This window comes from Rhodnius prolixus, unplaced genomic scaffold (assembly GCF_049639745.1).
Source record: "Rhodnius prolixus isolate KJV_2025 unplaced genomic scaffold, Rpr scaffold_7, whole genome shotgun sequence".
In the NCBI taxonomy this organism is placed as follows: Eukaryota; Metazoa; Arthropoda; class Insecta; order Hemiptera; family Reduviidae; genus Rhodnius; species Rhodnius prolixus.
The window spans coordinates 24,877,158-24,904,670 of NW_027411582.1; the positions used below are offsets into that span (position 1 = coordinate 24,877,158).

At 34.8% G+C, this 27,513-nt stretch overlaps 1 protein-coding gene and 1 long non-coding RNA gene across 4 annotated transcripts; both read left to right on the top strand.

Moving 5' to 3' along the window:
* The first annotated feature begins 3,158 nt into the window (after positions 1-3,158).
* On the top strand, positions 3,159-9,492 carry Osi20 (DUF1676 domain-containing protein Osi20). Its single transcript, XM_074114564.1, has 4 exons — positions 3,159-3,558; positions 5,192-5,361; positions 6,995-7,256; positions 8,894-9,492. Exons 1-3 carry the CDS (start codon positions 3,174-3,176, stop codon positions 7,253-7,255), a joined length of 816 nt encoding a protein of 271 aa, XP_073970665.1. The 5' UTR covers positions 3,159-3,173; the 3' UTR covers position 7,256; positions 8,894-9,492.
* Positions 9,493-9,629: 137 nt separating this feature from the next.
* Positions 9,630-22,502, top strand: LOC141447242 (uncharacterized). Of its 3 annotated transcripts, XR_012454225.1 has the most exons (7): positions 9,630-10,484; positions 11,309-11,412; positions 11,513-11,657; positions 13,662-13,902; positions 14,006-14,981; positions 17,363-17,451; positions 21,230-22,502. It is a non-coding gene; the product is annotated as an uncharacterized lncRNA (long non-coding RNA). The 3 variants fall into 3 exon arrangements; XR_012454226.1 differs by lacking the exons at positions 13,662-13,902; positions 14,006-14,981; positions 17,363-17,451; positions 21,230-22,502 and having other exon boundaries at positions 9,650-10,143; positions 10,363-10,484; positions 11,513-12,561; XR_012454224.1 differs by lacking the exons at positions 13,662-13,902; positions 14,006-14,981; positions 17,363-17,451; positions 21,230-22,502 and having other exon boundaries at positions 9,649-10,484; positions 11,513-12,564.
* Positions 22,503-27,513: the final 5,011 nt, after the last annotated feature.

Consider the following 27,513-nt stretch of genomic DNA (forward strand, 5'->3'; position numbering starts at 1 on the left):
TGAAATTTTTGTCGCTTTACTTGAGCTAAATTAAATGTGAAAACAATAAAATAATTCGATTAAAGAAAAATGAATACTTAAACAAAATCTAAAGTAAACTAATTAGAACCAAACTAATTAGAAGTAAATAAAAATAATCAAATTATCGATTTCGGTCATGCTTCCAATCAGGAGAAAGCAGAAAGATACCCTGGACACGCGGGACTGTCTTGGCATTGACACAAAGACACGATTTATTTATTTTTAATTTCAATATTAAACACACGATATTGTTTGGAATAAAACGATAGTATCGATATGTTTTCTCTACTTTCACCAATTCGATAACATCGTTTCATTTTCTGCCCTACAATGCGCGTTATATATTTATAATTAGATCCGTTTGTTTTAACATCAATATTTTCACGTTTCAACCAAGTCAAAGGCATTGTCTTAGAATGTTTAATAGGACTGACTGGTTGTGCATAAATTTAGTTCAGAATGAAGTCTAAAAAAAGAGAAATTAATAAGGTCTTTTTTTTATGTCCATCCTTGGAAATAGATATTTCGGACACTGTTTTTCAGTGTATTGAGAAGAAACGGTCGTCATTGACCTCATTCTTTAACAATAGTAGCTCTACCAAGTCTCTAAGAATGGGTATTAGCTCAGAAGTGTTACGGTAGCCGAGCGGTTAAGAGGCGAGACCTGTAAAGCTAATATGTATTGTGGTACTGGGTTCGATTCCCGGTCTCAGGCCTTGGATTTTATTTAATGGTTAATAAAAGAAATTTACAGTAAAGTATGTTTGCTAGTCGCCTCCGTCCACGACACCTAATTGGTAGTTGGACGTAACGTAAAGCCGGCCTGAAAAAATAGGCGATTACTTTAATTTACTTTACTACTTTTACTTTAAAAGCTCCTGCCACCAATGACTCTAAATGTTATCCCTAGCGGGAAAATAGATTGGCCAATGCTTCATGTCTTGTCGTTTCCACGTGCTTCCCAGCCTAACTGCAAAAACTATACTGGCAGTCCTCACAATTTTAAGAGGGTCTACGATGAAAGTTGATGTACTCTTCACTAGAAGAGCCTGAAGCCTTTGGACAAGGTGTGGCATCCGGGATTCTTATTTATGCTACTAAAAGTATTTCCTTCTCAACAAATCAACACAATCTAAACTCCTACCGATTCTAGAGGCTACAATGTGGTATTATAGATATATAGATGACTCTGCGGGGACTCCTCCTCACATGCAAACTGCTGGAAGCCACTCGAAATGTGCAGGACCACCTAGATCTTATAACTGAAGGGCGCTAATCGCTGGTGATTTAAACATAACATCAACGAGAGCGCAAGTTTTGTTATTGTTAAACGACATGATACGATTTTAAATAACCAGGATAAGCCGACATCCATAAAAGTCCGCTATCTGGCGATTCTCGCTAGAAGTAAAGAAACTTAGAACCAACATACTCTAAAGAAAAATGATACAAGAAATGAACAGAAGATGTGGACTTATAAGACGATTATTTGGACCGAGTTCCAGTATTTAATTGACTACAGCCTTTTACGGACAAACGGAGCGGAACTAAGGGGATCAGGCCCAATCCTCTAACACACCCAAAATACAGTCCTACTAATCTAAAGTCCTCAAAGGATCCGTCATGCTCTTTTCTTGAAACAAAGACCTCAAAACACCGCTTATTTCTACACCAATGGCTCTCGACTCTTCCACTTTCTACTTTAATCTCTACAGTCATCCAAAAAATTCTATCTTCCAAAAAATCTCTTTCAGCCTCAGATAGTGAATAATTACAATAATAATAATTTTTTTTTTTTAAAGAGGGGTGAAATGCATCTTACGCACATTGTGCTGGACTCCCTTGCGGCCTACCGGCTAAAACAACCCCCTACTGCCAGGCCAAGCCTGGATTCGCTTGTGCAGCACTACTTCAGGCTAGGCTCCAGTTTCTTACCCACTAGGGGTTATCCTCCTCTCCATCTAGATCTCGCCTTTTGAGGGTTAGTACTTCCCTTGTGAAAATTGCCACAGCATTCCACTGCACCCTGCCAGAGAGCATTATGCTTTGGAAGCGCTCGGGAACCCATTCGCCAACTCTTCCTTCCAAATCCCTTCTGGCACGACCCCATCTTTCGCACTCAAAGAATGTGTGACGGGCGTCGTCTCTCATACCTGCACAGTGTGGGCAATTTCCCTCCGATCGCTTCCCTATCTTCCGGAGAAACTCCCGGAAGTAACCGTGCCCGCTGAGGAGCTGGGTGAGGTAGTAATCCACCTCCCCAAAACCCCTACCGACCCAGCTTCTGATATCTAAAAAATAAAAAAATAAAATAGTTACGATAAAAAGTATGTTAAATGAACTTAATACAATCTAAAAGAAAAATTAGAAAATTCAAATAAAACAGCGGTTAAAAGCAAATATTAATTGTAATATACATTATTTACTTTTGCAAAACAACACAAAATTGCAAACAAATTAATAATTATTTATTAATAAAATTGAAAATTAATTGATAAATCTCTAATAATTCATTTCAACACTGAAAAGCCCTATTAATTCCCCATAGATATAAGCAAGTTTGTCGAACGAACTTAATTAACTGAGTACTTAAAAGCTTCAAAGTAGAGGCTTTACAAGAAAGGGGGGCTTATCAAAGTATAAAGTTTTCAAAATTCTAACTAAATAGAGCTTTACGCAGCGAAATTAATTTAAAAAAAAAAAAAGAATATGCTCCTTAATCCGAGGATTATGTAGAGGGCAATATACTGAAAACCAATAATCTTATCCTTATCCGATAATCCCTTCAGGCGACCGAAGCGTTAGTGGTCTGTTGATCACTAATTTCAACGCCATCTAGTGTTAACAGCGCGTAACTTCCTAAAATGTCATTCGCGACATTTTATTCTAGTAAAACATTTGCTTTTTTTAAAGTTTACAGTTGCTAGTAAATAAATGGATTATAAAAGGAAAATTAAGTTAATTCCATGCCTAATGAAAATAAAGGCTCTGGAAGCCGAATAACCAAAACCAATTTAGTGAAAGAAAGGCTAGTGAGTGGTATTAAAGTGATACAATTATGAACCACTTGGAAATTTCCCTTTCAAATGAAGCCACGCTAGCGGCATACTAATGTCCTTAAAGGGGGTATATAATAGAGAAGAGGAGTGGGAATGGGTCAGTTGACAATGTGGCGGCCGTCGGTGCTAGTCGTCCTACTATCTGTAGGACTAACATTTGGTACAACCTTAGATCGTATGTTAACCTCTTCCATAGACAAGTGTATAGGCGCCAAAGAAGATACGGAAGAATGTTTCAGAAATAGAATTATCGAATATCTAGGGCCGGCCAAAGAGAAACATGGCACACCAAGGCATAATGCGGACAAAGGTGAAATAATCTTGGAAAGATTGTTGGAAATTATAAATAATAATGAATTTAAAATAGAATTACCCGAAGTTTTTCAAAAAGCTTCGCTAATATTTCGGCCAGGAAGGGGTTTAGATTTTGGAGTTGAATTCCCAAAAGAAGAGGAGAATGAAGTTACGCCTAGGCAAGGTACGTAACGTTACTCTAAATAAAATAAACTCTACATTTAATTTCATTCGACTTGATGAATTATCATTCAAAGTCCATTATTTAGTAATGAACAAGAAACAATTAATTATTATCTCTGATCGCGTCGTAGAACGCATTTTTTGTACTTCAGAATGGTTTTGGATTTTCGACCGTCATCACAGGTTGATTGGATCAGAGATTTGGTGTAAAGAATTGGATTTAAAATATGATTCCGACTCACATTACAATTGCTGACCGTGTAAAGGAGTTTAATAGTCGAAAAACATTCGTAAAATATTAAGTAAAAATAATGAAATAAAAAATTATGAATGGGATGTATTTAAGGGTTCAGTATAGTACTGTTAAGGGTTCAGTATAGTATTGTTAAGGGTTCAGTATAGTATTGTTAAGGGTTCAGTATAGTATTGTTAAGGGTTCAGTATAGAATTGTTAAGAGTTCGGTATAGTATTGTTAAGGGTTCAGTATAGTATTGTTAAGGGTCCAGTATACTCGTAGTATTGTTAAGGGTTCAGTAGTCCATTTGTTCGGGCAAATAATTATTGTTAAATTAAACATAGAAGAACATGTGATTCTAATCACTTAATAAATAACTCGTAAAGAAGTTAATTCTAATTATAATTTAGGCAAACTAAGTGAACCTCCTTAAAAAATTGTTTTGGCAATATAAGAAAAGATAAAGGTCTTTCCCAGTTCTAACATTTACAACTGTCCTACACAGACGTTGTCCTTAACGTAAAACAAACAAGCTCCCAGGTCTTTATTATTCCTTCGTTTTAGTAATGCAGTTGAAGATAAAGGTCTACCTTAGTTGTAACATTTAGTTCTGGTCTAAATAGCCGTTATCATTACCCATAAACTCTCTTTTTCTGTCCAAACTAGCTGATAGTTCCTAATTTTTCCTTCGTTCATGCACTGCAGTTGAAGATAAAGGTCTACCTTAGTTGTAACATTTAGTACTGGTCTAAATAGCCGTTGTCATTACCCAAAAACTAACTTTTTCTGTCCAAACTAGCAGATAGTTTCTAATTTTTCCTTCGTTTATGCACTGCAGTTGAAGATAAAGGTCTACCTTAGTTGTAACATTTAGTACTGGTCTAAATAGCCGTTGTCATTGCCCAAAAACTCACTTTTTCTGTCCAAACTAGCAGATAGTTCCTAATTTTTCCTTCATTTATGCACTGCAATTGAAGATAAAGGTCTACTTTAGTTGTAACATTTAGTACTGGTCTAAATGGTCGTTGTCATTGCCCAAAAACTAACTTTTTCTGTCCAAACTAGCAGATAGTTCCTAATTTTTCCTTCGTTTATGCACTGCAGTTGAAGATAAAGGTCTAATTTAGTTGTAACATTTAGCACTGGTCTAAAGCTGTTGTCCTTGCCACAAAATACCCTATATATGTCAAAAATAGCTCACTTTTCTTTATTATTCCTTAGTTTTTCTCGAATACTAAAATAATAATTAATAATTTTAGCATCAAAAATGAACTTACGTATTCAAAAATATTGACAATACTTCACAATGTGACTCTAGACACAAATATTCACAATACTTGTAATGCTTTATTTTTTGAGGTATCATTAATTTTTTAAAATTTATTTATGTTTGTTTAGCACGAGATATGATGAAGCAAAAGATGCTGTTCCCATTGTTAATGCTGGTCAAGTTGAAATTAAAAGCTCTGACGCCAATTTTACTCGCTTTGGTTGGACTGAAAGCGACTAAAGCACTGATATTGTCCAAAATTGCTATTTTATTAGTGGTCGGATTCCTGGTTGTACAGGTAGGTACAAATATTTTTATTATAATAAAAAATGTTCTGTAAAGAAATAAAATAAAGGTAGCTGAAGTTTAAATTAAACGGAAAATGAAAATAATATCCATGTAAATACGTGTTTATTTTATTTTATTTTTTCGCTGTTTTGGTTAGTGAAGAACTGTTATTTCGTTGTTTTGGTTAGTGAAGAACTGATTTTTCGCTGTTTTGGTTAGTGAAGAACTGATAGTTCGTTGTTTTGGTTAGTGAAGAACTGATTTTTTACTGCTTTGATTACTGGTAAAATACATGAGTAATTATATATCACAAACACGATTAATTGACTTTAATAGAAAATGTTAGCAATCACTGTATCTACACTTAAAGCGCTCGCTGAAGAGAGGATTGCAAATGGCTAAAAAAACGTGATCATTTCAAAAAGAGAATTGTTAGTATCCGAATAATTGTCAATCGCCCCCACAGTGTTTTTCAAATTGGCTAAACAATGATAATCATTGGATTAACTTGTTTCTACCAATTACACGCAAAAGGGATGCCAATTTCGGGGAGTTTATTTGCCTAATAATCTGTGACAATAAATTCCCAGAACAAACAACTTTATGAACCACGGTATTTTAATATAAAATGAATATAAAACTTGAGCAGTAATTGTTCCTGTATTAATTACAGAAATTATTTACTAATATAATTACTGACTGCACAAAGTATAGTCTCTAATTACTTTGAAATTAATTTTTGATAAACTAACTATTATCACTCAACAAAATAAATGTTTAGGTTAGTAGGTACTATGTGAAACTATTAAATAACTCTCCTATTATTCAGTCACTATTATAAAAGCATTCTTTGTATTTGAAACAAGGAATTATATTAATACTATTTACTGGCCCATATTCAACTTTATAATGAAAACAAAAACAATATCAGGACCTAAACTTGTGAAATAGTAACTAAAATAATTATAGTTTCAAAATTGGCCACGATGCTATGCTTCAATCGGCATACTCATTTTACCTGAATTTAATTTTCAATTATTTATTATTACATAAAACTAGATAACTAAACTATCTTTTTCAAATAAAAAAAATAGTGTTTACTACAAAGTGTAGTAGAATATACGCAAAGCTATTATGGTTTTCAACAGAAAAAGAAATAGAAATTACATGTACATATAGACTCTAGTAATAGACAAATACCCATAATGTTGACATTGTGATAAGTAAGACAAGATCAGATTTCATTTTGGAAAGTCAAATAATAACAAACTCATGTATGCAGGCCGCATAACTATGTCATCCATTTTATTCTTGTTATTCACTTTCTGTAAGTGTTTATTGACTGAAGCACCTTGGCGTACTGCCATTGTTTTCAATTCTCGACGAGCCACTTTTGTTTGTAGTTCATTCTACTTCTTTTTGAGTGTGTGTTCATTCTTATCCTTTAATATGTTTATATATTTAAGTTTATTTATTTATTCCTAAGGTGACATTTCTAATATTCTGCATTGAAACAAATAATATTCATTTCATTGTGAGAATAGAAACGTTATTTTATTTTATAGTGAACATTTTTCACTAAAGTTCTAATATTCAACTTAATTTTAAAATGAGCTTTTTAAAGACAAAATAAATTGTTTTAGCTCTGCCAAAAACTGGGCATGGCTAAGATGAACATGCAACCAACTGGTACAATGCCAGGACCCATGGATCCGCCAGCTACTCCACCAGTTCCAATGTATGGACCACCAACTACCATCAGCAGTTATGATCCTAGTGGATGGGAGCCAGCTCCTGGTCCTCCAGGACCATATGCCAGAGTGTACGAAACAAATCCGACAGCCAGTGCACATCAACTAGCTTACTCAGCCTATGCTACCCAATCGGCTAACTATACACCATAAAGTAAGTCTAGTTTGCTTTGCCTTTTAACTAAAAAATAACTAGTAAAAGAAATGTTTCTTAAGGGGTTATAAGAGGTGCCAAAAAAGTCATTTTTTCAATTTTGTTGGGGGGGGGGGAAACGTGTTTACTTTTTTATTCGGGAACTTTTGCGTCATATCAGTCTATGTTTAAAGAACTTATTGTATTTTTTTCGTTATAAATTAATAATAATTGTACTAATGGCGAATATTTTAATGCAACACGTCAAAAAAATGCAACCCTCTCGTGGACATGATATCTTGAGACTGGGTCATCTGAAATCAAAATTTCGAAAAGATTTCATTAGTAGATGACTTTATCTCGTACTTGAACGAAGGATTTAGAAAAACATTGAATTTTTAATTTTTGGGACAACTTTAAAGTTTGATTCACGATTTTCACTTAAAAAATTGACCATTTTATGTTTGTAAAACAAGTTCTATTCATTAAAAAAAAAAAATCCTTCGTCCAAGTACGATTTTAATATGTGTAAAAGAAATACGTAAAATTTCAAAAAGATCGGTGCAGTAGATTTTGACATATCGTGTCCACCGACTTTGAAAACGTAGTTTTGAGAAAAACGCGTTTAAAGTTTTCAGAGGGTTAAAGGTTTGCGAATAAAACCTGGATAATCTTTTTTTCAACTTACACAGTGTCATCGATTCCAGGCCCATAAAATAAGTCCTCCATGTCTTCCAAAATGTCCAAGTTTTCCGATTTCTGTTGTCTGCGTAGGATTCTTGCCTCCCGCGTAGCAAGTTGAGCTCTGTGCTCAGCGATGGTAATTCGAACGGTCGGGGCTTGTAAACACTTTCACTCTTACAATTTTGCTCGGATCGACTTGAAATTTTAGGACAACATTCCTGAGATACTTTAATATAAAAAAAATTTAAAAAAAATCGATTTTTTCAAATTTCTGACTGCCTATAACCCCTTAAAGAAAAACTAAGAGCTAATCATTTCTAAAGTGTATTTAAGACTGACATGGGTGTGGCAACGTAAGTCTTCCCCAGCCTATTTTTGATTGGTCACTTTTTTGTTAAATATAAATCATCTGTTAATGTGAAACATATTCGACCGTTTGTCTGTGCCGTAAAATAAGCTCTGATAATGGCACCTACAAAACAGTTACTGCCCTTAAATCTCTGAACCTATCTTAAAGACATTTTTAGGAGTTTTTCTACATGAAAATAATATGAGGCACGTGTATAGGGGCTTTTCGAAATCACCCCCTTGGAAGGCTAGAAATAATTATTGACCATTAACCATTAGTCGAAGCATTTACTTCAAACAATTGATTTGTTGATACATCACACCAAAATTATATTTATTTAATTTTTTTCTCACTTTTTTTGAATCACTATCGCGAGAAATTAGCCTCTGAATCATAACAGACAAGTTTGTCTATAAGTAACAAGTTTTCTTTATGTTTGTAGAACTGGGGTCTTTAAAATTCTTATATCATATTTAAAAAGTTTGCTAACCGATAATTCAGTTCACCAGTGTTTAAAATCAGAAAATCCCAGACTGAATTCAGTAAAATATTTGGTCAATTATTTATCGATTTCTTGAAAAAATAATATTAAACATAAACTTTTGTAAAAATTATTTTGTTTCAGATAAGCAGAAATAAACGCCAGTGAAACGAAAGTAAAGAAGAGATTGTGATATTTTTATACTCAACGAATTAAATGAATAAAAGAGATAAATAAGCGAAACTTATAAAATTACTAATAAAAGAAAGAGTACAAACATGCAAGGAGAAGTATGTGTCCAAAACCAGACATTACAATACATGAACTGCATAATACATCTAAAAATCTAAAACAAACTGAAATACAAATTTAAGAAAGAGAATTACTCATACCTAACTATCTTATACTAAAAATATATTATGATTTAGCTAACAAACAAACTTACAAAGGACGTAACAACATACAAACAACAAACCGACTTATTGACAGATGATAACAAAACAATTTCCTTGCGCTTCTATATTAAAATACAATCAACGTTTTACAAAGTAACTGTTTTGACTAAACTCAATCGTCTGACTCAATTATAAAGAAGAACTTATAATTGAGTTTTAGGAGCAATTTTATATGGCCGATCAATTAAAGTCATTATTGTAAATAGTAAAAATAATATTTATATATATTTATTGTAAATTATTTGTACAAAATAGAACACTATATGGAAATAAATTAATTTTGCGAGATTCATGTTATTATTATTTAATTTTTCCCATATTTGTTGATCAATCTCTTTCGACTATTCACTGGGTTGGTGTATTCTCAATTTAGTTTCCCCCTTTAACTCAATTTCTCCTTTCTTATGCTGACTTAGTACGCTACCGCTTTGGGAGTGCACACAATATGTTACCATGTAACAGCTTTTCCATAAGAAAATAATTTTTACAGTATGATTGTAATTATCTCTGGATTTTGTGCGTTTTAGTTAGTGAGGGTCAGGTAAAATTGGGGAGTAAGAAAATAAGCCTAGGAAATTTAAGAGAAATAAAGAATGTGTTAATGGAATTATACTTGAAGAGCACATGGTGGTGTGAAGAGGGCAGCGGAAAAAGACAAGCGACGCGAGCAACATATGGGAGAGACTGAGGCGATCGGGAAAAAACATTACGAGTTGGGAATTGGATGCTGTACCGTTTGGGTTTAGTCCCAACACAAATGGGAAGATAAAGAAATCACCCAGGTGGAATTTGGCTAATCCAGGGTATTCCGCAAGCGAAGAATCTCTACTTCTCGCAAGGGAGCGGGACGGAATAGCGCCTGAGCTGTGGTGACCTTCTAATAAGAAGACTGAAGAGAAGTGCCGACGGATATCAAAACCAGGCCTGGGGTTGATATAGGTGAGACAATTTTGTTAAGAGTGGGACTAGTTCTCGTGTTGGATTAATGACAATTTCTTTTCATAACGTTATCAATCAATTTCGCTTCTTATTTTGTTTCCCTAAATTTAGCATTAAGTAGGGTTTGTTTTTGTATTTCTTTGTAAAGAGAATTTTTGGTTTTGTGAACAATAATAAGTATTTTCTTAACCCTGAATCTTTTATTTGAACCTCTCCTAGCAACAACAGCACATGTATATGGAATTTAAATATTTAGTAGAATATTAGTGTGGCTGCCTGGTTCGAGTATCGGCCTATAGAGTCGCGCAACGCAGGTTCGCTACCCGAGGAGCTGTTACTAGGTAACAATTTTTTTTAATTCCAATTTTACTTATTTTTTTTATTTTTATTTTCCCTTATTTTTTTTTTTTTTTTTTTTTTTTTTTTTTTTTTTTTTTTTTTTTTTTTTTTTTTTTGGCGCATCAACAGCTGAGGTCATTAGCGCCCGGAGCTTTTTCCAGTGCACTGCCGGCCTCCGGACAGTGTTCTCTCGTTACAGACAACACTGTCCATCACCGGACAGTGAGCTGTAAGAAGCTCCTAGGAAGAGAAAATCTAAGGGTCAGCTGCTGGATTCGAACCCGGGACCTCCGCGTGGGAGTCCAGTATGCTAACCTCATAGCTAATCCCTTCCCTTCCCTTATTATTGGGCTTATTATTAGTCATAATATTTGCTCTTCCTTATCTTCCCTTTCGTTTCCTTACCCACCCCGTCTCCACTGAGCTTGCCTTGCCCAGAGGTATTTGCAGAGGGTGACGTAACAAATTTTGAAAAAAAATATTTATTTGGTATTGCCTGTTTGTAATTTATATGGCAAAAATTTTCTAATTTAAATAAAATTAGGTAATACAATACATTCGCTTGCCAAAATTAGTATAAAGTACAATAAAAAGAAATGATAGATAAAGAACTTCCATTTTATTATGGGCCAAAAAGGGCGTGGCGTGACTACGTTGGGATAGGCGTGGTTTAATAAAATGTTCTCGTTTCTGATTGGCCCTTCAACCAACCTACTTTTCACACTTCCAATCTTCACTAAGATTGGCCAATTTATTAATTCTTTATGGTTAATTATTTCTATGACAAATAAGAGTTTAATTTTTTTTACTAATTTTTCCTCCGTAGGTATTTAATGAAGTATCAGATTATGCAATAAAAATTCTTCTCAATAAAAACTTAAAAAATGAAAGATTTTTTTTGCTTAATGTCTTGATTTCTGTGCTAATAAGGTAAGGGTAAACTAAGCAGATAATTGAGAATAATGGCTTTTTTTTCTTACAAAGTAGATAAAACTAGATCGTGACGACATAATAAAATTCTTCTTTTCAGACGGCTCATTACCAACCAAAATCTATTCAAGTTGGATGACGTTTATTTACAAAAAAAAAAAGTAATCTTTCATCAAGATAAAATGCTGAACAGAATGACGAAGTAGAGTAACGACATGAAGAGTCTAAAAATATGCAGAAAACATGTAAAAAAAAAAATAGTTTTTTCAAGAACACGCCATGAACGGGATAGCGAAAAACTATAAACAAAAATAGAGATATTTATAATTTCAAATTACAAATACGTTAAATGCTACAGCTGAAGTAAATAATTTCTATTTAGTAAGGTTTACTTCAAAGAGCAGTTCTAATTCCAAGCAGCAGCGCCATCTATCCACACTTATTATAAAGATATAGTTTACAAGGTACTGAATAGAATGCGCGACCATTCATTCTGCTTTGCTTGAGTTCCTGCCATACTAAGTTTTAACAGCTTTTCCTTTCCTTATATTTGACTGAAACATTGTAAAAAAAGTGACCTTTGTATATAATGATATTTACCTACTATTTATTTCTTTTCAAAACCTGGCCACTATATCTTGAATTAATTTATAACATTTCTAAACTAATATGTTTATCTTTGCCATCATCTTTGCTTTTCAAACATTACTATAATTGATACCGTTGAAGTAAATTCGATCTATACTGCAAAAAAAATTGACAGCTTTGCTGCAATTGAAGCAACTGGGACTCATAGAGACTGTCCTAAAAACCAGTTCATGTAATGTTAACAACCTGATGTTTCCTAAATGAGGGAAAAAAATTGTCGTCTAATATTTAGGGTAATGTTATAATACGAGGGTCGTTTGAAAAGTCCGTGCAAAAATACTACTTAATTTTTTGGGGTAAACCTTTTTTATTTTTCAACATAGTCTCCTTTTAGGCTTATACACTTCGTCCAACGCTGCTCTAGTTGGTTGATCCTTTCCGAATAATAGGATTTGTCCAAGTCTGAAAAATAGCCATTCGTTTCTGCAATCACCTCCTCGTTTGAATAAAATCTTTTTCCCGCCAGCCATTTCTTCATATTGGGGAACAAATAGTAGTCCGAGGGAGCCAAGTCTGGAGAATAGGGGGGATGTGAAACGAGTTGGAACCCTATTTCCATTAATTTTGCGACCACAACTGCTGAGGTGTGAGCTGGTGCGTTGTCTTGATGGAAAAGGACTTTTTTGTGGGCCAATCGTGGGCGTTTTTCTTGCAGCTCGGTTTTCAAACGGTCCAATAACGATGAATAATATCCACCTGTAATAGTTTTACCCTTTTCCAGATAGTCGATGAGGATTATTCCTTGCGAATCCCAAAAGACAATCGCCATAATCTTTCCGGCCGAAGGAACGGTCTTCGCCTTTTTTTGGCGCAGATTCCCCCTTGGTAACCCATTGTTTAGATTTTTCTTTGGTCTCAGGAATGTAGTGATGTATCCATGTTTCATCCACAGTGACGAAACGACGCTTAAAGTCCTGCGGATTCTTCTGGAACAGCTGCAAACCGTCCTTGCAACACTTCACACGATTTCGTTTTTGGTAAAGCGTGAGCAATCGCGGCACCCATCTTGCGGATAGCTTTGACATGTCCAAATGTTGATGCAAAATATTATGTACTCGTCCATTCGAGATGCCCACAGCACTAGCAATCTCACGCACCTTCACTCTTCTGTCATCCATCACCATATCATGGATTTTATCAATGATTTCTGGAGTAGTAACCTCAACAGGGCGTCCAGAACGTTCAGCGTCACTTGTGCCCATATGGCCACTCCGAAAATTTTGAAACCACTTATAAACTGTTCTAATCGAAGGTGCAGAGTCACCATAATGTTTATCAAGCTTCTCTTTAGTCTCCTCAGGCGTTTTGCCTTTCATAAAGTAGTGTTTAATCAACACACGAAATTCTTTTTCGTCCATTTTTTGAAAATCACTCGACTTCCTCGATTCAAACGAATGCCAAACACAAAGAAATAGACCGATCTGGCTGAAACTTGGTGTGTGTTCTTCCAAGAGATGCTACTAACTAAACATAACCTCGATACGCGCCAGTGGTGCTATCTCTCTGACTTTGCACGGACTTTTCAAACGACCCTCGTACTCGATGCAACGCTGCTACAGATTCTTCTCATGCTATATCTGACACTTGACCCTTTCTTACAGAAGACTGGCCAAACTGAGACAATTTTGTCCGGAGCAAACTTTTTTCTTCCGTAACAATGCATTATGAAGATGATATGATGGCAGAAATTCCAAATTTGTTGTCTATAAAATTAATAACAATAAATACGAGAAAAAAAGATTAGATTTGAACATGATTTGCCTTCTATTTTTTCCTATTCCCAAGCACTGCTCCCAAAAAAGGCTTATTGTGGGAGATTACCTAGTCATTAAGGAGTAATCCGTAAGTAGGAGTTGATCTGTCACCTATCGTTTTTGCGATACCATCTTTTCTGATCTCCTGGTAAGTCTATTTATTGCCAGTTTAAGTAGTCACATTTCCACAGGTATTGGCATACACACTATCAAGAATAAACTGAAAATATAAAAACTTATGTACATTGCATTTTTGGATTGAGAGGCGACACTTAATCGCCTGCTGATTAAAATGAGGAATTGAGCAGAATTTTATGGAGTACAATTACTACAGTATGAATTAATAAGTTTTTAATACTGTTCTAATTGAACTACAGTTACAAGCAACGTTGAAACTGTATTAAACGTTTCTTTTATTAAAGATATTTATTTACTAAAATTGTTTAATTCAATTAATTTGGTTGTTAATAGGATTTTAATTCAATTTCGTTCCGTTGGCCACTACTACTTACTTCAACAGTTTATCCTAAAGGCTTATACTTAGCATGCTATCTAGTGAGCATTCACTTAAACTATAGTATTACCAATTCTTTGATAGAGTGCAGGTCAATGTAGTTAAAGAAACTGACCTCTACTCGTTACCATAAAATATCTTGAGATTCTTATCCTTATTACCAAATTCATGTTACTGTTATTTATTAGTGCGAATGTCCTACTCGACATCAAGTTGAATTAAAACAAAACATCAGTATATAAAAACTGTACACACTTGTTATTATTGAAATAAAGTGATTTTACACTAGGCAAGTATACGGATAACACATGGTTGTATTTATAAATCTGTAATCAAAACGGGTGAATGCTCGAAACCGTAAAATGAATTAGGCTTTCACATAAACGTGTTCAGTTTGTAAGCAACGTGATCAAAATGTTTGCATCTCTCGATTTAGATAACCAATGGTGCCCTAAATGTAAAACCATAAAGTTCTGTATTTTCTGCTTTATTCTTGTACACTATTGTCCGCTATTATTAAATAAATTTTCTGTTTAATTTTTACGTACGTCATCTTCATTTTTTTGTTTAACCTATTAAATATGGCTAATTTCTTCTTCTTTTTTCAGCAGTTAGTTCCAGTTTGTTCCTGTCTCAGCTGTTTCTGACATCAGGTATAAAATCCTTCCGTTTCTTTGCTGAATATCTGTTTCCGATTCCATTATTATTATTATTTTTTTTTTATTTATTTATTTTTTTTTTGCGCATCAACATCTGAGGTTATTAGCGCCCGGAGCTTTTTTCAGAGCACTGCCGGCCTCCGGACAGTGTTCTCTCGTTACAGACAACACCTCCATCACCGGACAGTGAGCTGTAAGAAGCACCTAGGAAGAGAAAATCTAAGGGTCAGCTGCTGGATTCGAACCCGGGACCTCCGCGTGGGAGTCCAGTATGCTAACCTCATAGCTAATCCCTTCACTTTCCCTTATTATTACTACTATTATTATTATTATTATTATTATTATTATCACTGGAAGGAGAGTGTACGCAAGAAGGCATGAAGTGGATAAAGTAGCGGTCTCCAGGGAGGAGCGTGCATACACGGTGTTGGAGTGGCAATCTTCTTGGGAAGAGGAATCAAGAGGTAGATGGACGGCCAGCCTTATCACAGATGTTGGTGCATGGATAGGGAGGTCCTTTGGCGAAGTAGATTACTTTGTTACCCAATTCCTTAGTGGTCACGGGTATTTCTGTGAGTTTTTAAAGAAGATGGGGAAGGCTATTGTCCGGGAGTGCTGGACGATGCCCACCACACCTTTTTTGTGTGTGAGAGGTGGGAATGTCTCAGGAGAGACTTGGAGCAAAATGTCGGGCATATTACTCCTGCGGAAATAATACCGACCATGCTCACTAGTAGGCGGCGGTGGGCATGTGTGGCACGCTTCATTAGGGAGGTGCTAATTGCCAAACAAAGGGAGCTGATCGAGTTTGGCGGGAGGACCCCTTGATTGGGAATAGAATAGGGGCCTAGCCTGATGTAGTGCTGCATAAGCGAATCCAGGCTAGGCCTGGTGCCGGGGGAGGTGTTTTAGCCGGTAGGCTGCCTTGGCGGCAGTCCGGCACGTATGTGCGTAAAAAGCAAACCCCCTACAACTATTCACTGACGACTTTGACGACAGTCCAAAGAGATTAGATAAAAATACTACGTGGCTACCCAAGCTCGGAGACTGGGACATACATTAATCACCAGCAGTCACACCAACTGTCTGTTTCGTTTGCTGATGAACGGAGTAAAGCACACAATTTCGCTAGCCTGTTAACCTCCTCGGTTCCCCCAATAAAGCTTGAGATTCAGGCCTAAAAGACCATCACCGATTATAGAAAGAATTTTTAGCAGGTTTTATTTCTACAGTTATCTAATTGTTGCATCCATTTCGTTGCATTTGCAAGGTTGTACAAATTTTTAACCTTTTTTTTAATGCCGATAAATTTCCCTAAAGGGCTGAAAATAGGTTAGGGGAAACAGAAAATTCTTAACGATTTAATACAAGTCTATCAATCATTAAATACAGTAAATTTTAACTTAAATTATGGCAGATAAAAAACAGGTTCTTTTTTTTACATAATAAGTGAATGTTACCTCTGCACCTGTAGAAATAATGCGACAAATTATTTACAACAAATTATGCAGGTGATACCACAATTGGTTGGGTAAATAATGCTGCTCTCACTTGTCACATAAAGAAAAAAAATAAAATAGAAATAGATAGAAAAATATTTATAAAGAACAACCCACAGATGTTAAATGTTAAACAAGCAATTTGTTGTAAGAATTACATTAATTTACATCGTTCATTTATGAGATTTAATTAATAGCTGTTCACGGAAGTAATTTATAAGCTATATTATCTGAAGGTCTCCGTTAGTTTGCTGCCTTTTGTTTGTTTTTGGAAAATCTGAAACTAACCCAAAAAAGAGCCACTACAAACAATCCAAATTAACAAAAATTAATATGATCAAAAATGGTAGAAAAGAGATGGTAATTTAGATTTTTGGGATGCCCAAAAAACCCCAACCCAACATAGATCCATTAATCATTATTTAAAAACCACAAATTTCGTCACCCGATATTTCCAATTGAACATCAATTTGGTGAGATCATGATATTTTTCTTGTCCCGTAAATAATTATTTACCTCATTATTAATTAAAGGACGAAATTACGGGAAAAAGTAATCTGTAATTATCAAAGAGTCATCAAGTTTTTACTTTAAGCTGTATGTGAGGAACAGATTGCCTTCACCTGTACAGCAACTAAACGGGATACCTCTGGAAATGAATGATGATTTGTTCTAATGTAAATAGATTTACCGTTGTTCTAATAGTCCTACATTACTGGACCAAAACACCTGCTCTTCTCAGCTCCCAGCGTTTTCTTAGGCTTTTTTTTCATCTCTTTTAAAAAAATGAAATCAATTATTCTTCAGTTTTTTTTTTCTGATCTAGTTTATTTCATCATTATTAACATTATAATTAAAGACTCGTCAACATTTCAGGTCATGATGTCTTCCCGTACAGTGTTCTCTCGTTGTAAACAAAACTATTTCAACACCGAACAAGGAGCTGTAAATTGACTCCTGGAAAGGTAAAATATTTTGAAACTATCATTAACAATGGCAATAATATTGATACTCACTAGATTAGATTCGATTAGCAGGACGGGGATTACACCCCCCCCACGGCACCGCAGCCCCAAGAGGCTTATTGTGCCTTTCCCTGAGGATCTAGTAGACGAAACCTCCCCTACTTTTATCAAATAATGCACTTTACTCAACTTGTGAAGCATGTTTCAAAGGTGCCTCCTCTGGCTCGCAAGCCAGGTTAGCCAGGAGGTTATCAAGTGCTCTCTGTATCTGAGGAGGCACCTTTGAAGGCACCAGTACATGCTTCACAAGTTGAGTAAAGTGCATTATTTGATAAATTAAGGAATAAGTTTGATCCTTTATATGAAATGTATTGATCACTTAAATATGTGGCAGGAGGTTTCCAATTTTTTTGGTAATATAAACGCAACTCTCCCAAAATTACCAAATAATTATTAAACCTTCTTGTTTGTAACAGATGTAAAATTAATTTTTAGCCATTTTGTGTATGCTTGTGAACATCTAAAGCTCTTAAAGCACATTTAAAGCGTTTTCTTAGAAAAATCACTCGGAAAACGACTTATTTCCCCGATATTAAGAAAAATACTAGCTTTACTGCCTTGGCAATATTTGTAGTAGAAAAGGGATGAAAAAATACATAAAAATGACCTATCGCGTGCTCTTCTTTCTCTTTGATAACAAGTTAAAAAATTGAAATATGATTAATAAATACCAGATTTTGAAATGGCCTAGCGCCTTTAACTTTAAAGATATCGAATTGCGGTTTCCGGTTTCTTTCATAACTTTTTATACTCTTTAAAACTGTGTATATGAAAATGGGGGTCAACAGCAAACCCTTAATTTTGGTCGCGCGTCTGCCGCGTATGCGAGCAGAAATCTAAAATCAAGTCACATATACTGAAACTAGAGGTGACGGGCAACAAATTTTTCCTCTACCATATTTTTGCTCAGATTAACCGTTTAAGCATGAAATGCATTTGAGCCATCTTAAAATGAACACCCTGTATAATAATATATTAATACTCACGGATGACGGATTTTTTTTAGGATTCAACATAAAAAAAAAAACTAGTCCCCTGATGGAGCATAACTTTAATCTGTCAGCTTCTTACAATGATCTGTCTCAGATATTTCGACTTCAGTAACTCGACAGTGCTGATCTCCTTGACAATAAAAATCATTAAAGATTTTAATTGAAAAAAAACAAACAAAGACTCAGTTTTCTGCAGTAGTTTTTGCTTATGTTTAAACTATTTTGGGGGGTAAATTTATTTTTTTCAAATTCATTAAAAGGTAGAATTTATAAAGAAATATTTTTTTGATTATTAATATTTTATTGCGGAAGTAGGAAATACGTAGTGCATAATCTCGAGAATTAGCGAACGGAAAGCGGTACAGACAAAAAAAAAAAAATAAATAATATATAAAAATGGACTGGACCAACTTAAACTCGACTTCCCATAATAAAATCTAATAATTTAAACTACCAGCTGACCTTGGGGATATCCTGTATTACTTATTTATTATCAGTTGAATGCATTACTTTATTAATACAATATCGCATAGAATAAAGATCTAGTTAAGAATTCATTTAATTTAAATAAATGAATAAAAAAATCAACAATTTTCTATCAAGTAAGTGAAGTCTAGATTTCTAAGTTGAGGAAAAAATAATGCTCATTATGTAACGAAATAACACAACGCGACATTTCTTTTTTTCCATCATGAATATGACTGCAGCCAGTGAGTGACCTTCTATCGTGTATGTTAGTTTTGTTCAAAGGTTATTTTTAATAAAATTAATTTCTATTGTATCTCATTAGGTTACATAAAATGGTTATTATATAAAACCCAGGTGTATGGTGTAGTTGCCTTAAACGACCCATTACATTTCTATCACTTCCTTTGGTTTGTAGTAATAATACTACATAAGATTTAATGTTCTGTTGGAGAGTTTCCAGATAAACAATTAAATTCAAAACACAAATAAAGTATTTGAGAATAATTTGTGGCTCAGCTAACTTCGTAATAATTAAATAAAATTGAATGTACGAGGGTCGTTTGAAAAGTCCGTGCAAAGTCAGAGAGATAGCACTACTGGCGCGTATCGAGGTTATGTTTAGTTAGTAGCATCTCTTGGAAGAACACATACCAAGTTTCAGCCAGATCGGTCTATTTCTGTTGTGTTTGGCATTCGTTTGAATCGAGGAAGTCGAGTGATTTTCAAAAAATGGAAGAAAAAGAATTTCGTGTGTTGATTAAACACTACTTTATGAAAGGCAAAACGCCTCAGGAGACTAAAGAGAAGCTTGATAAACATTATGGTGACTCTACACCTTCGATTAGAACAGTTTATAAGTGGTTTCAAAATTTTCGGAGTGGCCATATGGGCACAAGTGACGCTGAACGTTCTGGACGCCCTGTTGAGGTTACTACTCCAGAAATCATTGATATGGTGATGGATGACAGAAGAGTGAAGGTGCGTGAGATTGCTAGTGCTGTGGGCATCTCGAATGAACGGGTACATAATATTTTTCATCAACATTTGGACATGACAAAGCTATCCGCAAGATGGGTGCCGCGATTGCTCACGCTTGACCAAAAACGAAATCGTGTGAAGTGTTGCAAGGACGGTTTGCAGCTGTTCCAGAAGAATACGCAGGACTTTAAGCGTCGTTTCGTCACTGTGGATGAAACATAGATACATCACTACACTCCTGAGACCAAAGAACAATCTAAACAATGGGTTACCAGGGGGGAATCTGCGCCAAAAAAGGCGAAGACCGTTCCTTCGGCCGGAAAGATTATGGCGACTGTCTTTTGGGATTCGCAAGAAATAATCCTCATCGACTATCTGGAAAAGGGTAAAACTATTACAGGTGCATATTATTCATCGTTATTGGACCGTTTGAAAACCAAGCTGCAAGAAAAACGCCCACGATTGGCCCACAAAAAAGTCCTTTTCCATCACGACATCGCACCAGCTCACACCTCAGCAGCTGTGGTCGCAAAATTAATGGAAATAGGGTTCCAACTCGTTTCACATCCCCCCTATTCTCCAGACTAGGCTCCCTCGGACTACTATTTGTTCCCCAATATGAAGAAATGGCTGGCGGGAAAAAGATTTTATTCAAACGAGGAGGTGATTGCAGAAACGAATGGCTATTTTTCAGACGGACAAATCCTATTATTCGGAAGGGATCAACAAACTAGAGCAGCGTTGGACGAAGTGTATAAGCCTAAAAGCAGACTATGTTGAAAAATAAAAAAGGTTTACCCCAAAAAATTAAGTAGTTTTTATTTTTGCACGGACTTTTTAAACGACCCTCGTATTTTATAATAGGGTAAAGTCGGGAGAGATGGCCAACAGCCGAAATTTAACCGAAATGTTGTCCGAGGGCGCTGCGTGACTTCTCCAGTGATGAACCTTCTTCATGTTTGACTACAGGAGTTCATTTTGGTCTGCGTCAAAGCGTTATTAATTAACTCAGAGAATAAAAACGTTATCGTCTCAACAAAAAATTTTGATAGTTACATGCTGCGTGCTGCAGCGAATGTATGTGTCGAAATTTTAGTGTTGTTTTCTACATATTAGGTAAATACAATATACATTAATGAATCCTAACTTCTAAAACTGTCAAAAAGTACGCGTTGAGTTATGTTTATCATGATGGACATGTCTTCCTAGCATTCAGGACAGATGGCCATACCAACAGTAGGGATAGATGACCAATTATTTTTACTTTTTTTCTGTTATAGTTTGGCTCAGTTTCCAATTCACTGGCAACTCAGCAAAGACAGAACACTAACCACGGAAATTATACTGAAGAAAATTTGAGATCGTATTAATCCCATACCCAAACTGTCGTCTCTGCAAGAAAACGAGCCAAGTCTGTTGTCACTTTATTAACTTCACCCTTAGCACATTGCTGTTGTGAAAAACAGAGTTGCAAAGAAATCCAAACCAACAAGAAATACCATCCTCCAAAGAGACAATTCTGAAAGAAAGGATTGTCCGAAAAAGAAAACGCTCACCTTCCCCAAGTTCCGATGAAGAGGACGAAACAGGAATCGAATTTGAAGTGGAAAATGATGCCATTTTAGAAATCGATGAAACTGAATGTACAGGATCTGGGGAAAGCTACAACAAGACCAGAGAAAAAAGATTGGTTGGAATGCATAATATGCCGGAAGTGGTTCCACGAAAATTGCTCTTCTTTTGCATGCACTTGCCAAAATTGTAGTAAAAGCGCATTTAAAGAGAAGAAGAATAAGTAAATATTAAGTAACCATTCATTTTTTTCTGTTATTTTTACGTTTTGCTAGTGCAATTTCATTTACAATATGTGGCCATCTCTCCCAAGCTACATTGGCCAACTCACCCAACCCAGGGGGGATAGATGGCCAACTGCTATTTTTTTTTTTTTTTGTAAGAATAAAAAAATGTTTCCCTTAGCATTTTTTCTGAAATTTTTTCCTTATCTTATGTTTGTGAGCGTATGAGGTTTCCAAAAATATTAACAAAGTAAGCCTCCAAAGCAGGCAACCTCCAAATAAAATGGTGTCCATCTCATCCTACTTTACCCTACAGTTTTTGGATAGGTGGAAGATATTAGGGATTAGTTTGTAAACGACATCATGGTGAATCGATACTATTATTGGCCGACTTAATTTAGTATCAAGCAAACTGAATAAATACTGCACTAAATGGAGAATTTAAAATAAACCATGAGAAGTCTATCGCCATACTCTTTACTAAACGCAGAGCCTCTCTCAACAGACAAATTAGACACCACAATACTCGTGATACCGTGGTCTCACCACGTCCAAGTATCGCGTCTTGACTGTCCTTGACTACTCACCTTCAGGATGAAGTGAACTCCCGGTAAACTGGTCTGCAAGACAACTACTATTTCCTTTACTGTCCACAATACTCGAAGATGGACTGTAACAGAACAAACTCCTCTTCTACAAAGTGGTCTGGAGCTTTGACCTGCAGTAGTTACATCAAGATATTCCAGGACAGCAAAGAACAAATTCTCCAGACTTGCAACTCCTGGAGGTACTAGAATCGACTCCTTTCCATGGCGTACCTTCCATAATCTCCGGTTACACTCCTTCATCCAAAAACCCGTCTCCTTTCCACTCTAGATTGTCAACCTAACCTGCTCTTCCACACGAAATGGACCACCTAAGTTCTTTCCAATCCCCACAAATACAAAAGAATTTAAGCATTTCCTTCTACTAAATTTCTCCTCTAGTTGCTGGTTTTTCCATTCTTTATCCATTGCAAACTATATTCTTGGAAAAACGAAGTATATATTTATACAAACATTTCGGATATGCAATGGTGCATTAGTCAATTTACTCTGTAACAATTTTCGGATCATTATTGATCGTTGGCTTTCAAAAGTCTGGTATTCCAAAAGAAATGTTAGTTAGGGTTACCAAGCTGAAAGGCTGATGAGGTTGAAGCGTTGCAGTTACATCTTCTACCCTCGGACCCAAAAGTTGGTGTTTTGAAAAAGGAGTATCAGTTCTAACTCGAGAATTTTGATCTCAAAAAATGGGAAAACTTTTATTTTCTCTTGCTGCAATTCGTCAGAGAAAGTACTGAGATACTTTTATACTTTCTATATCGACTTTTTGTTTATCTCTGTTCGGTTTTTCTTAAAGTCTTGTGAGTTCAAAAATTGTTTGACTCTCGCCCACAATCTGAGTGTACGTTTTGAACCCAGGCTGCTCAAACTTAATGTTTCGTTTGGGTCATGCTAAGCGACCTGACTGAAGTTAACTGCCAAAATATCGTAAAAATATTTAATACCAAGTAAAGAACATTCAAATGGGTGTACATTCTTAATTTACCAATTACAGGTTGTAACGAGGTGTTTTTTTATTTATTTGACTATTGATCGATGAACATCTAATACCGCCAATAACAGAAAATCAAACTGACCAATAGAAATAAATCTAGCATCTTCTGCTCCACTAAAGATCCAATCAAAAACGATCATTCTTTTTCTGTTCCTGTTTTCCAGGTAGGCTGTAACCAGGAAGCCGGTAATTGTTCAATGAAACCTTCGCAAAGTTATTAAATATATTCTAATAGGTACCAATTACATTTTCCTCACTTTTGAATAAATTATAAAATATATTAATAATTATTCTACTTTTAAATACTATATTAGTGTTTTATTTTTTTATAACGAGTTGTTTTTGCATACTAAGGTGTGAAACGGTATTTAAATGTTTCTTAAAATAAAATAAAATAACAAAATCTTGAACAATAATAATGAAAAGCGAGGGAAATTTAAAATATTAAAACAAAGTCAATGCTAGAATACAGGGTGTCCCAAGCTATATGGATAACGACTTTTTCTCGGAAACTAAAATAGCTAGAAAAAAACTAAAAAATACGTGTTCCCTTAGTTTTTTGTTAGGAATCCAAATTTAAGTTGCAAAATTTTTTCAGTGCTTCCAGAAGCGAGATACAGTCACCAACTTCATTTTATCAAATGGGGAGGTGCGGTTTTTATTTAAGAAATAGATTCCTCTATTTTTTTAAAGAAAAATTTACTTGAACGGTTTTTTTTCTATGAGCGATATTTTACAAGTTATGAATGAAAACATGATTCTTATAAGAAATTTCAAAATGATAATATTATAACGGTTTTATGATTGAATAAGAAGAAAAGTACTATTTTATTATAAATCTTACTTCTCATTAACATAACAGATCATGCTCGAAATGGCCTCCACCATTAGAGATGCATAGACATGCTCTTTCCAGCCAATCGCCCCTTACTGCCAAAGAAATAGATTCCAATTTAAGCGAGTTACAGGTATCTATTATTCTTTGCTTTAGTTCATCTACAAATGCAGTCCCGGCTTGATTCTGATACACCTAGATTTAGAAATGCTTCTAGGTAAGCAGAAATAAGGAAAGAAAGAAAAAAGTTATGAATAATCACCTTGTTTTTCAGGTAACACCAAAGGAAATAGTCCATAGGTGTCAAATCCGGTGAGAGAGGTGTCACTGAATCGCCGCCTGTGTCGATATAATACGCCCATCAAATTGCCTATCGAGATAGCTCTTTACATGCCTGATGGTGTTATATATGGTGGATAACTCGGTTAAAGCCGAATCTATTTCTTTGGCAGTAAGGGATAATTGGCAGGAAAGAGTATGTCTATCCATCTGTAATGGTGGAGGCCATTTCGAGCATAATCTGTAATATTAATGAGGAGTAAAATTTATAATAAAATAGTACTTTTCTTCTTATTCAATCAAAAAACCGTTATAATATTATCATTTTGAAATTTCTTATAAGAATCATGTTTTCATTCATAACTTGTAAAATATCGCTCACAGAAAAAAACCGTTCAAGTAAATTTTTCTTAAAAAAAATAGAGGAATCTATTTCTGAAATAAAAACCGCACCTCCCTATTTGATAAAATGAAGTTGGTGCCTGTATCTCGCTTCTGGAAGCACCGAAAAAAAATTTACAAAGTAAATTTGGATTCCTAACAAAAAAACTAAGGGAACAAGTATTTTTGAGTTTTTTTTTTAGCTATCTTAGTTTCCGAGAAAAAGTCGTTATCCATATAGCTTGGGACACCCTGTATACTGTAAAATTTGCATTAATATTGTGTAGAATTTATAGGATATTTGTTTTAAGTAAAAAAGTGTAGCATCCATTTAACTTAGATTTTAATAAAAGTTGTCAAATTATAAGCTTTAAAAATCGTTAAATAACAGCCTTAGGCAAATAAACATTCAAGATGGCGGGGAAGTATGACCCACAATTTTCTTTTACCTAATTTGCAAGAAAATAACCATTATTCACCAATTTTCTGATTACCCTTACATTATTAGAATAGAAGACAAGTTATTAAGCAAGATAAATCTTTTATTTTTTATGATGTATAGAGAAACTTTTTTATTTCATAATTTAATATTTCATTAAATACCTACGGAGGAAAAATTATTAAAAAAAATTAAACTTCTATTTTTCATAGAAATAATTAACAATAAAGAATTGACCAATCACAGTGAAAAATAGAAGTGTGAAAAGTAGGTTGGTTGTAGAGCCAATCAGTAGCGAAAACAATTTTATTAAACCACGCCTACCACTCCATCTTTGGCCCTGTAATAAAATGGAAGAACTGTATTTTTTATTTTTCTGCTATTCTATTACTTTTTGTCAAACGTAAGTATTAATCAGTTTTATTTAAATTAGAAATTTATTGCTTCAACAGAATACGAGTGCACAAATTACTCACGGTTATTTGTAAATACAGAGAGCTACCACTGGTATATTTTTGTATTAAAAGCTTCGTTGTATTGATGGTTTGTTTTCCTGGTGTTCCGCTGTTAAGTTTTTTTCTTTTTCTGTCTTCTGAAGAGTAAAAAGATGCTGTAATCATTCATGCAGCATTCAGGTTTAAGATTTCATTTTCCGTTTTTTGAGGTCGCTAGAAAAGATCAAATGGGATACTTCGCTTTGATGTGTGAACAAAGAAACGCTTCAATCAGGTTTTGGTCGTAAATGGTTAACTAAAAATTTTACTTTACTTAAAGCAATGTTTTTTTTAAAAAAAAATCCTGTAATTTGTCGTTATTTCTAGGTCTTGAGTGATTTTTCGAGTAAGTTTTTTGAGTTAATTTGTATTTCGAGTAAATTTTTCCCGAAAAATTTTAATTTTTGTATTAGAAAATATGAATAAAAATTCTGAAAGAGTTTTCTTAACATGCGGACTAATGATTAAATAAATCGGAGAGACAATAGTAAATATGGTTAAATTAATTTAAGATTAAAGCTAATATATATTCTACTCGGCAGGGATTTTTAAGTAACAAATAGTTGATTGAAAGTAGGAGGAGTTTATGGAGGGGACTTCTACCTGACTAATGTCAGATATTTGTTGTCTGCCAAGCAACTCGGTGGGGGGCGAGTTAAGTTCATTGCCACTGTGACCCAGTTACTGTACTCGGTGTACTGTTCACAAGGTCAATATACTTCCACTCGCCTCTTACTCACCCCTCTAGTATCATCCATTAAACATTTACTCACCACACCCCTTATCATCCATTACACCTTTACTCACCACCACTTTCATCATCCGTGCAATCAATTCATAATTTTTATTCTTACTCAAATTGAAATCAATTTAATTAAAAATAATTACTACGCAGTAATTCTTTTAAATATATTTTTATTCTCTATTACTAGATAAGAGAAGTATTGCAATTGTACCAAGTTTTCCAATATCTGTTATGAAGTGGAAATTCAGGAATCGATACTAGGTTACTTCATGTACAAAAGAGTCTTTAATCGGAAATCCAAAGAGTCCCTCCAAGAGGAATGCATCCATCTTCGGTGATAGTTGTACTTTTGTTCAACTGAAAACTTTGAATTTTATTTTATCTTAACTTAATTTAGTTAATTAACTGGTTTAATTTTCCTTACATAATCATCATGTCTGCTGATTTTCACCAGAGAAGCAATGAATAAATAATAATAATAATTCTCTTACAGGGAAGGGATTACCTGTGCGGTTAGCGTACTGGACTCCCACGCGGAGGTCCCGGGTTCGAATCCCAGCTGCTGACCCTTAGATTTTTCTCTTCCTAAGATTCTTACAGTCCGGCGATGGACAGTGTTGTCTGTAAAGAGAGAACACTGTTCGGAGGGCCGGCAGTGCACTGAAAAAAGCTCCGGGCGCTAATAACCTTAGATGTTGACGCGCCTTAAATCTTTTAAAAAAAAAAAAAAATTCTTTTTAGTTTTTTTTGCCTTTTTGTTTTGGCATTGACTTCCGCCATACAGCCAGCATCGTCTAGGTGCTTATCACTAGAATATCACTCACTCTCCATTCTTACTTATATGTACATTCGCTTCACACATTCATCCCTCTACTATATAAAACTATTTACATAAACTACAGCTAATGGATGGATCAGTACTCTATATTCCTGCCATCCTTATAGCTTAACCGAAATTAAAATCACGAAATCCTTCTCTAATCATTTTCTTCCATT

Excerpts from the sequence above, each read along its gene's own strand:
- Osi20 (XM_074114564.1), top strand. The coding sequence starts at position 3,174 with ATGGGTCAGTTGACAATGTGGCGGCCGTCGGTGCTAGTCGTCCTACTA. Across the intron at positions 3,559-5,191 it reads TGAAGTTACGCCTAGGCAAG|CACGAGATATGATGAAGCAA; the intron begins GTACGTAACGTT and ends ATGTTTGTTTAG. Across the intron at positions 5,362-6,994 it reads TCGGATTCCTGGTTGTACAG|CTCTGCCAAAAACTGGGCAT; the intron begins GTAGGTACAAAT and ends AAATTGTTTTAG.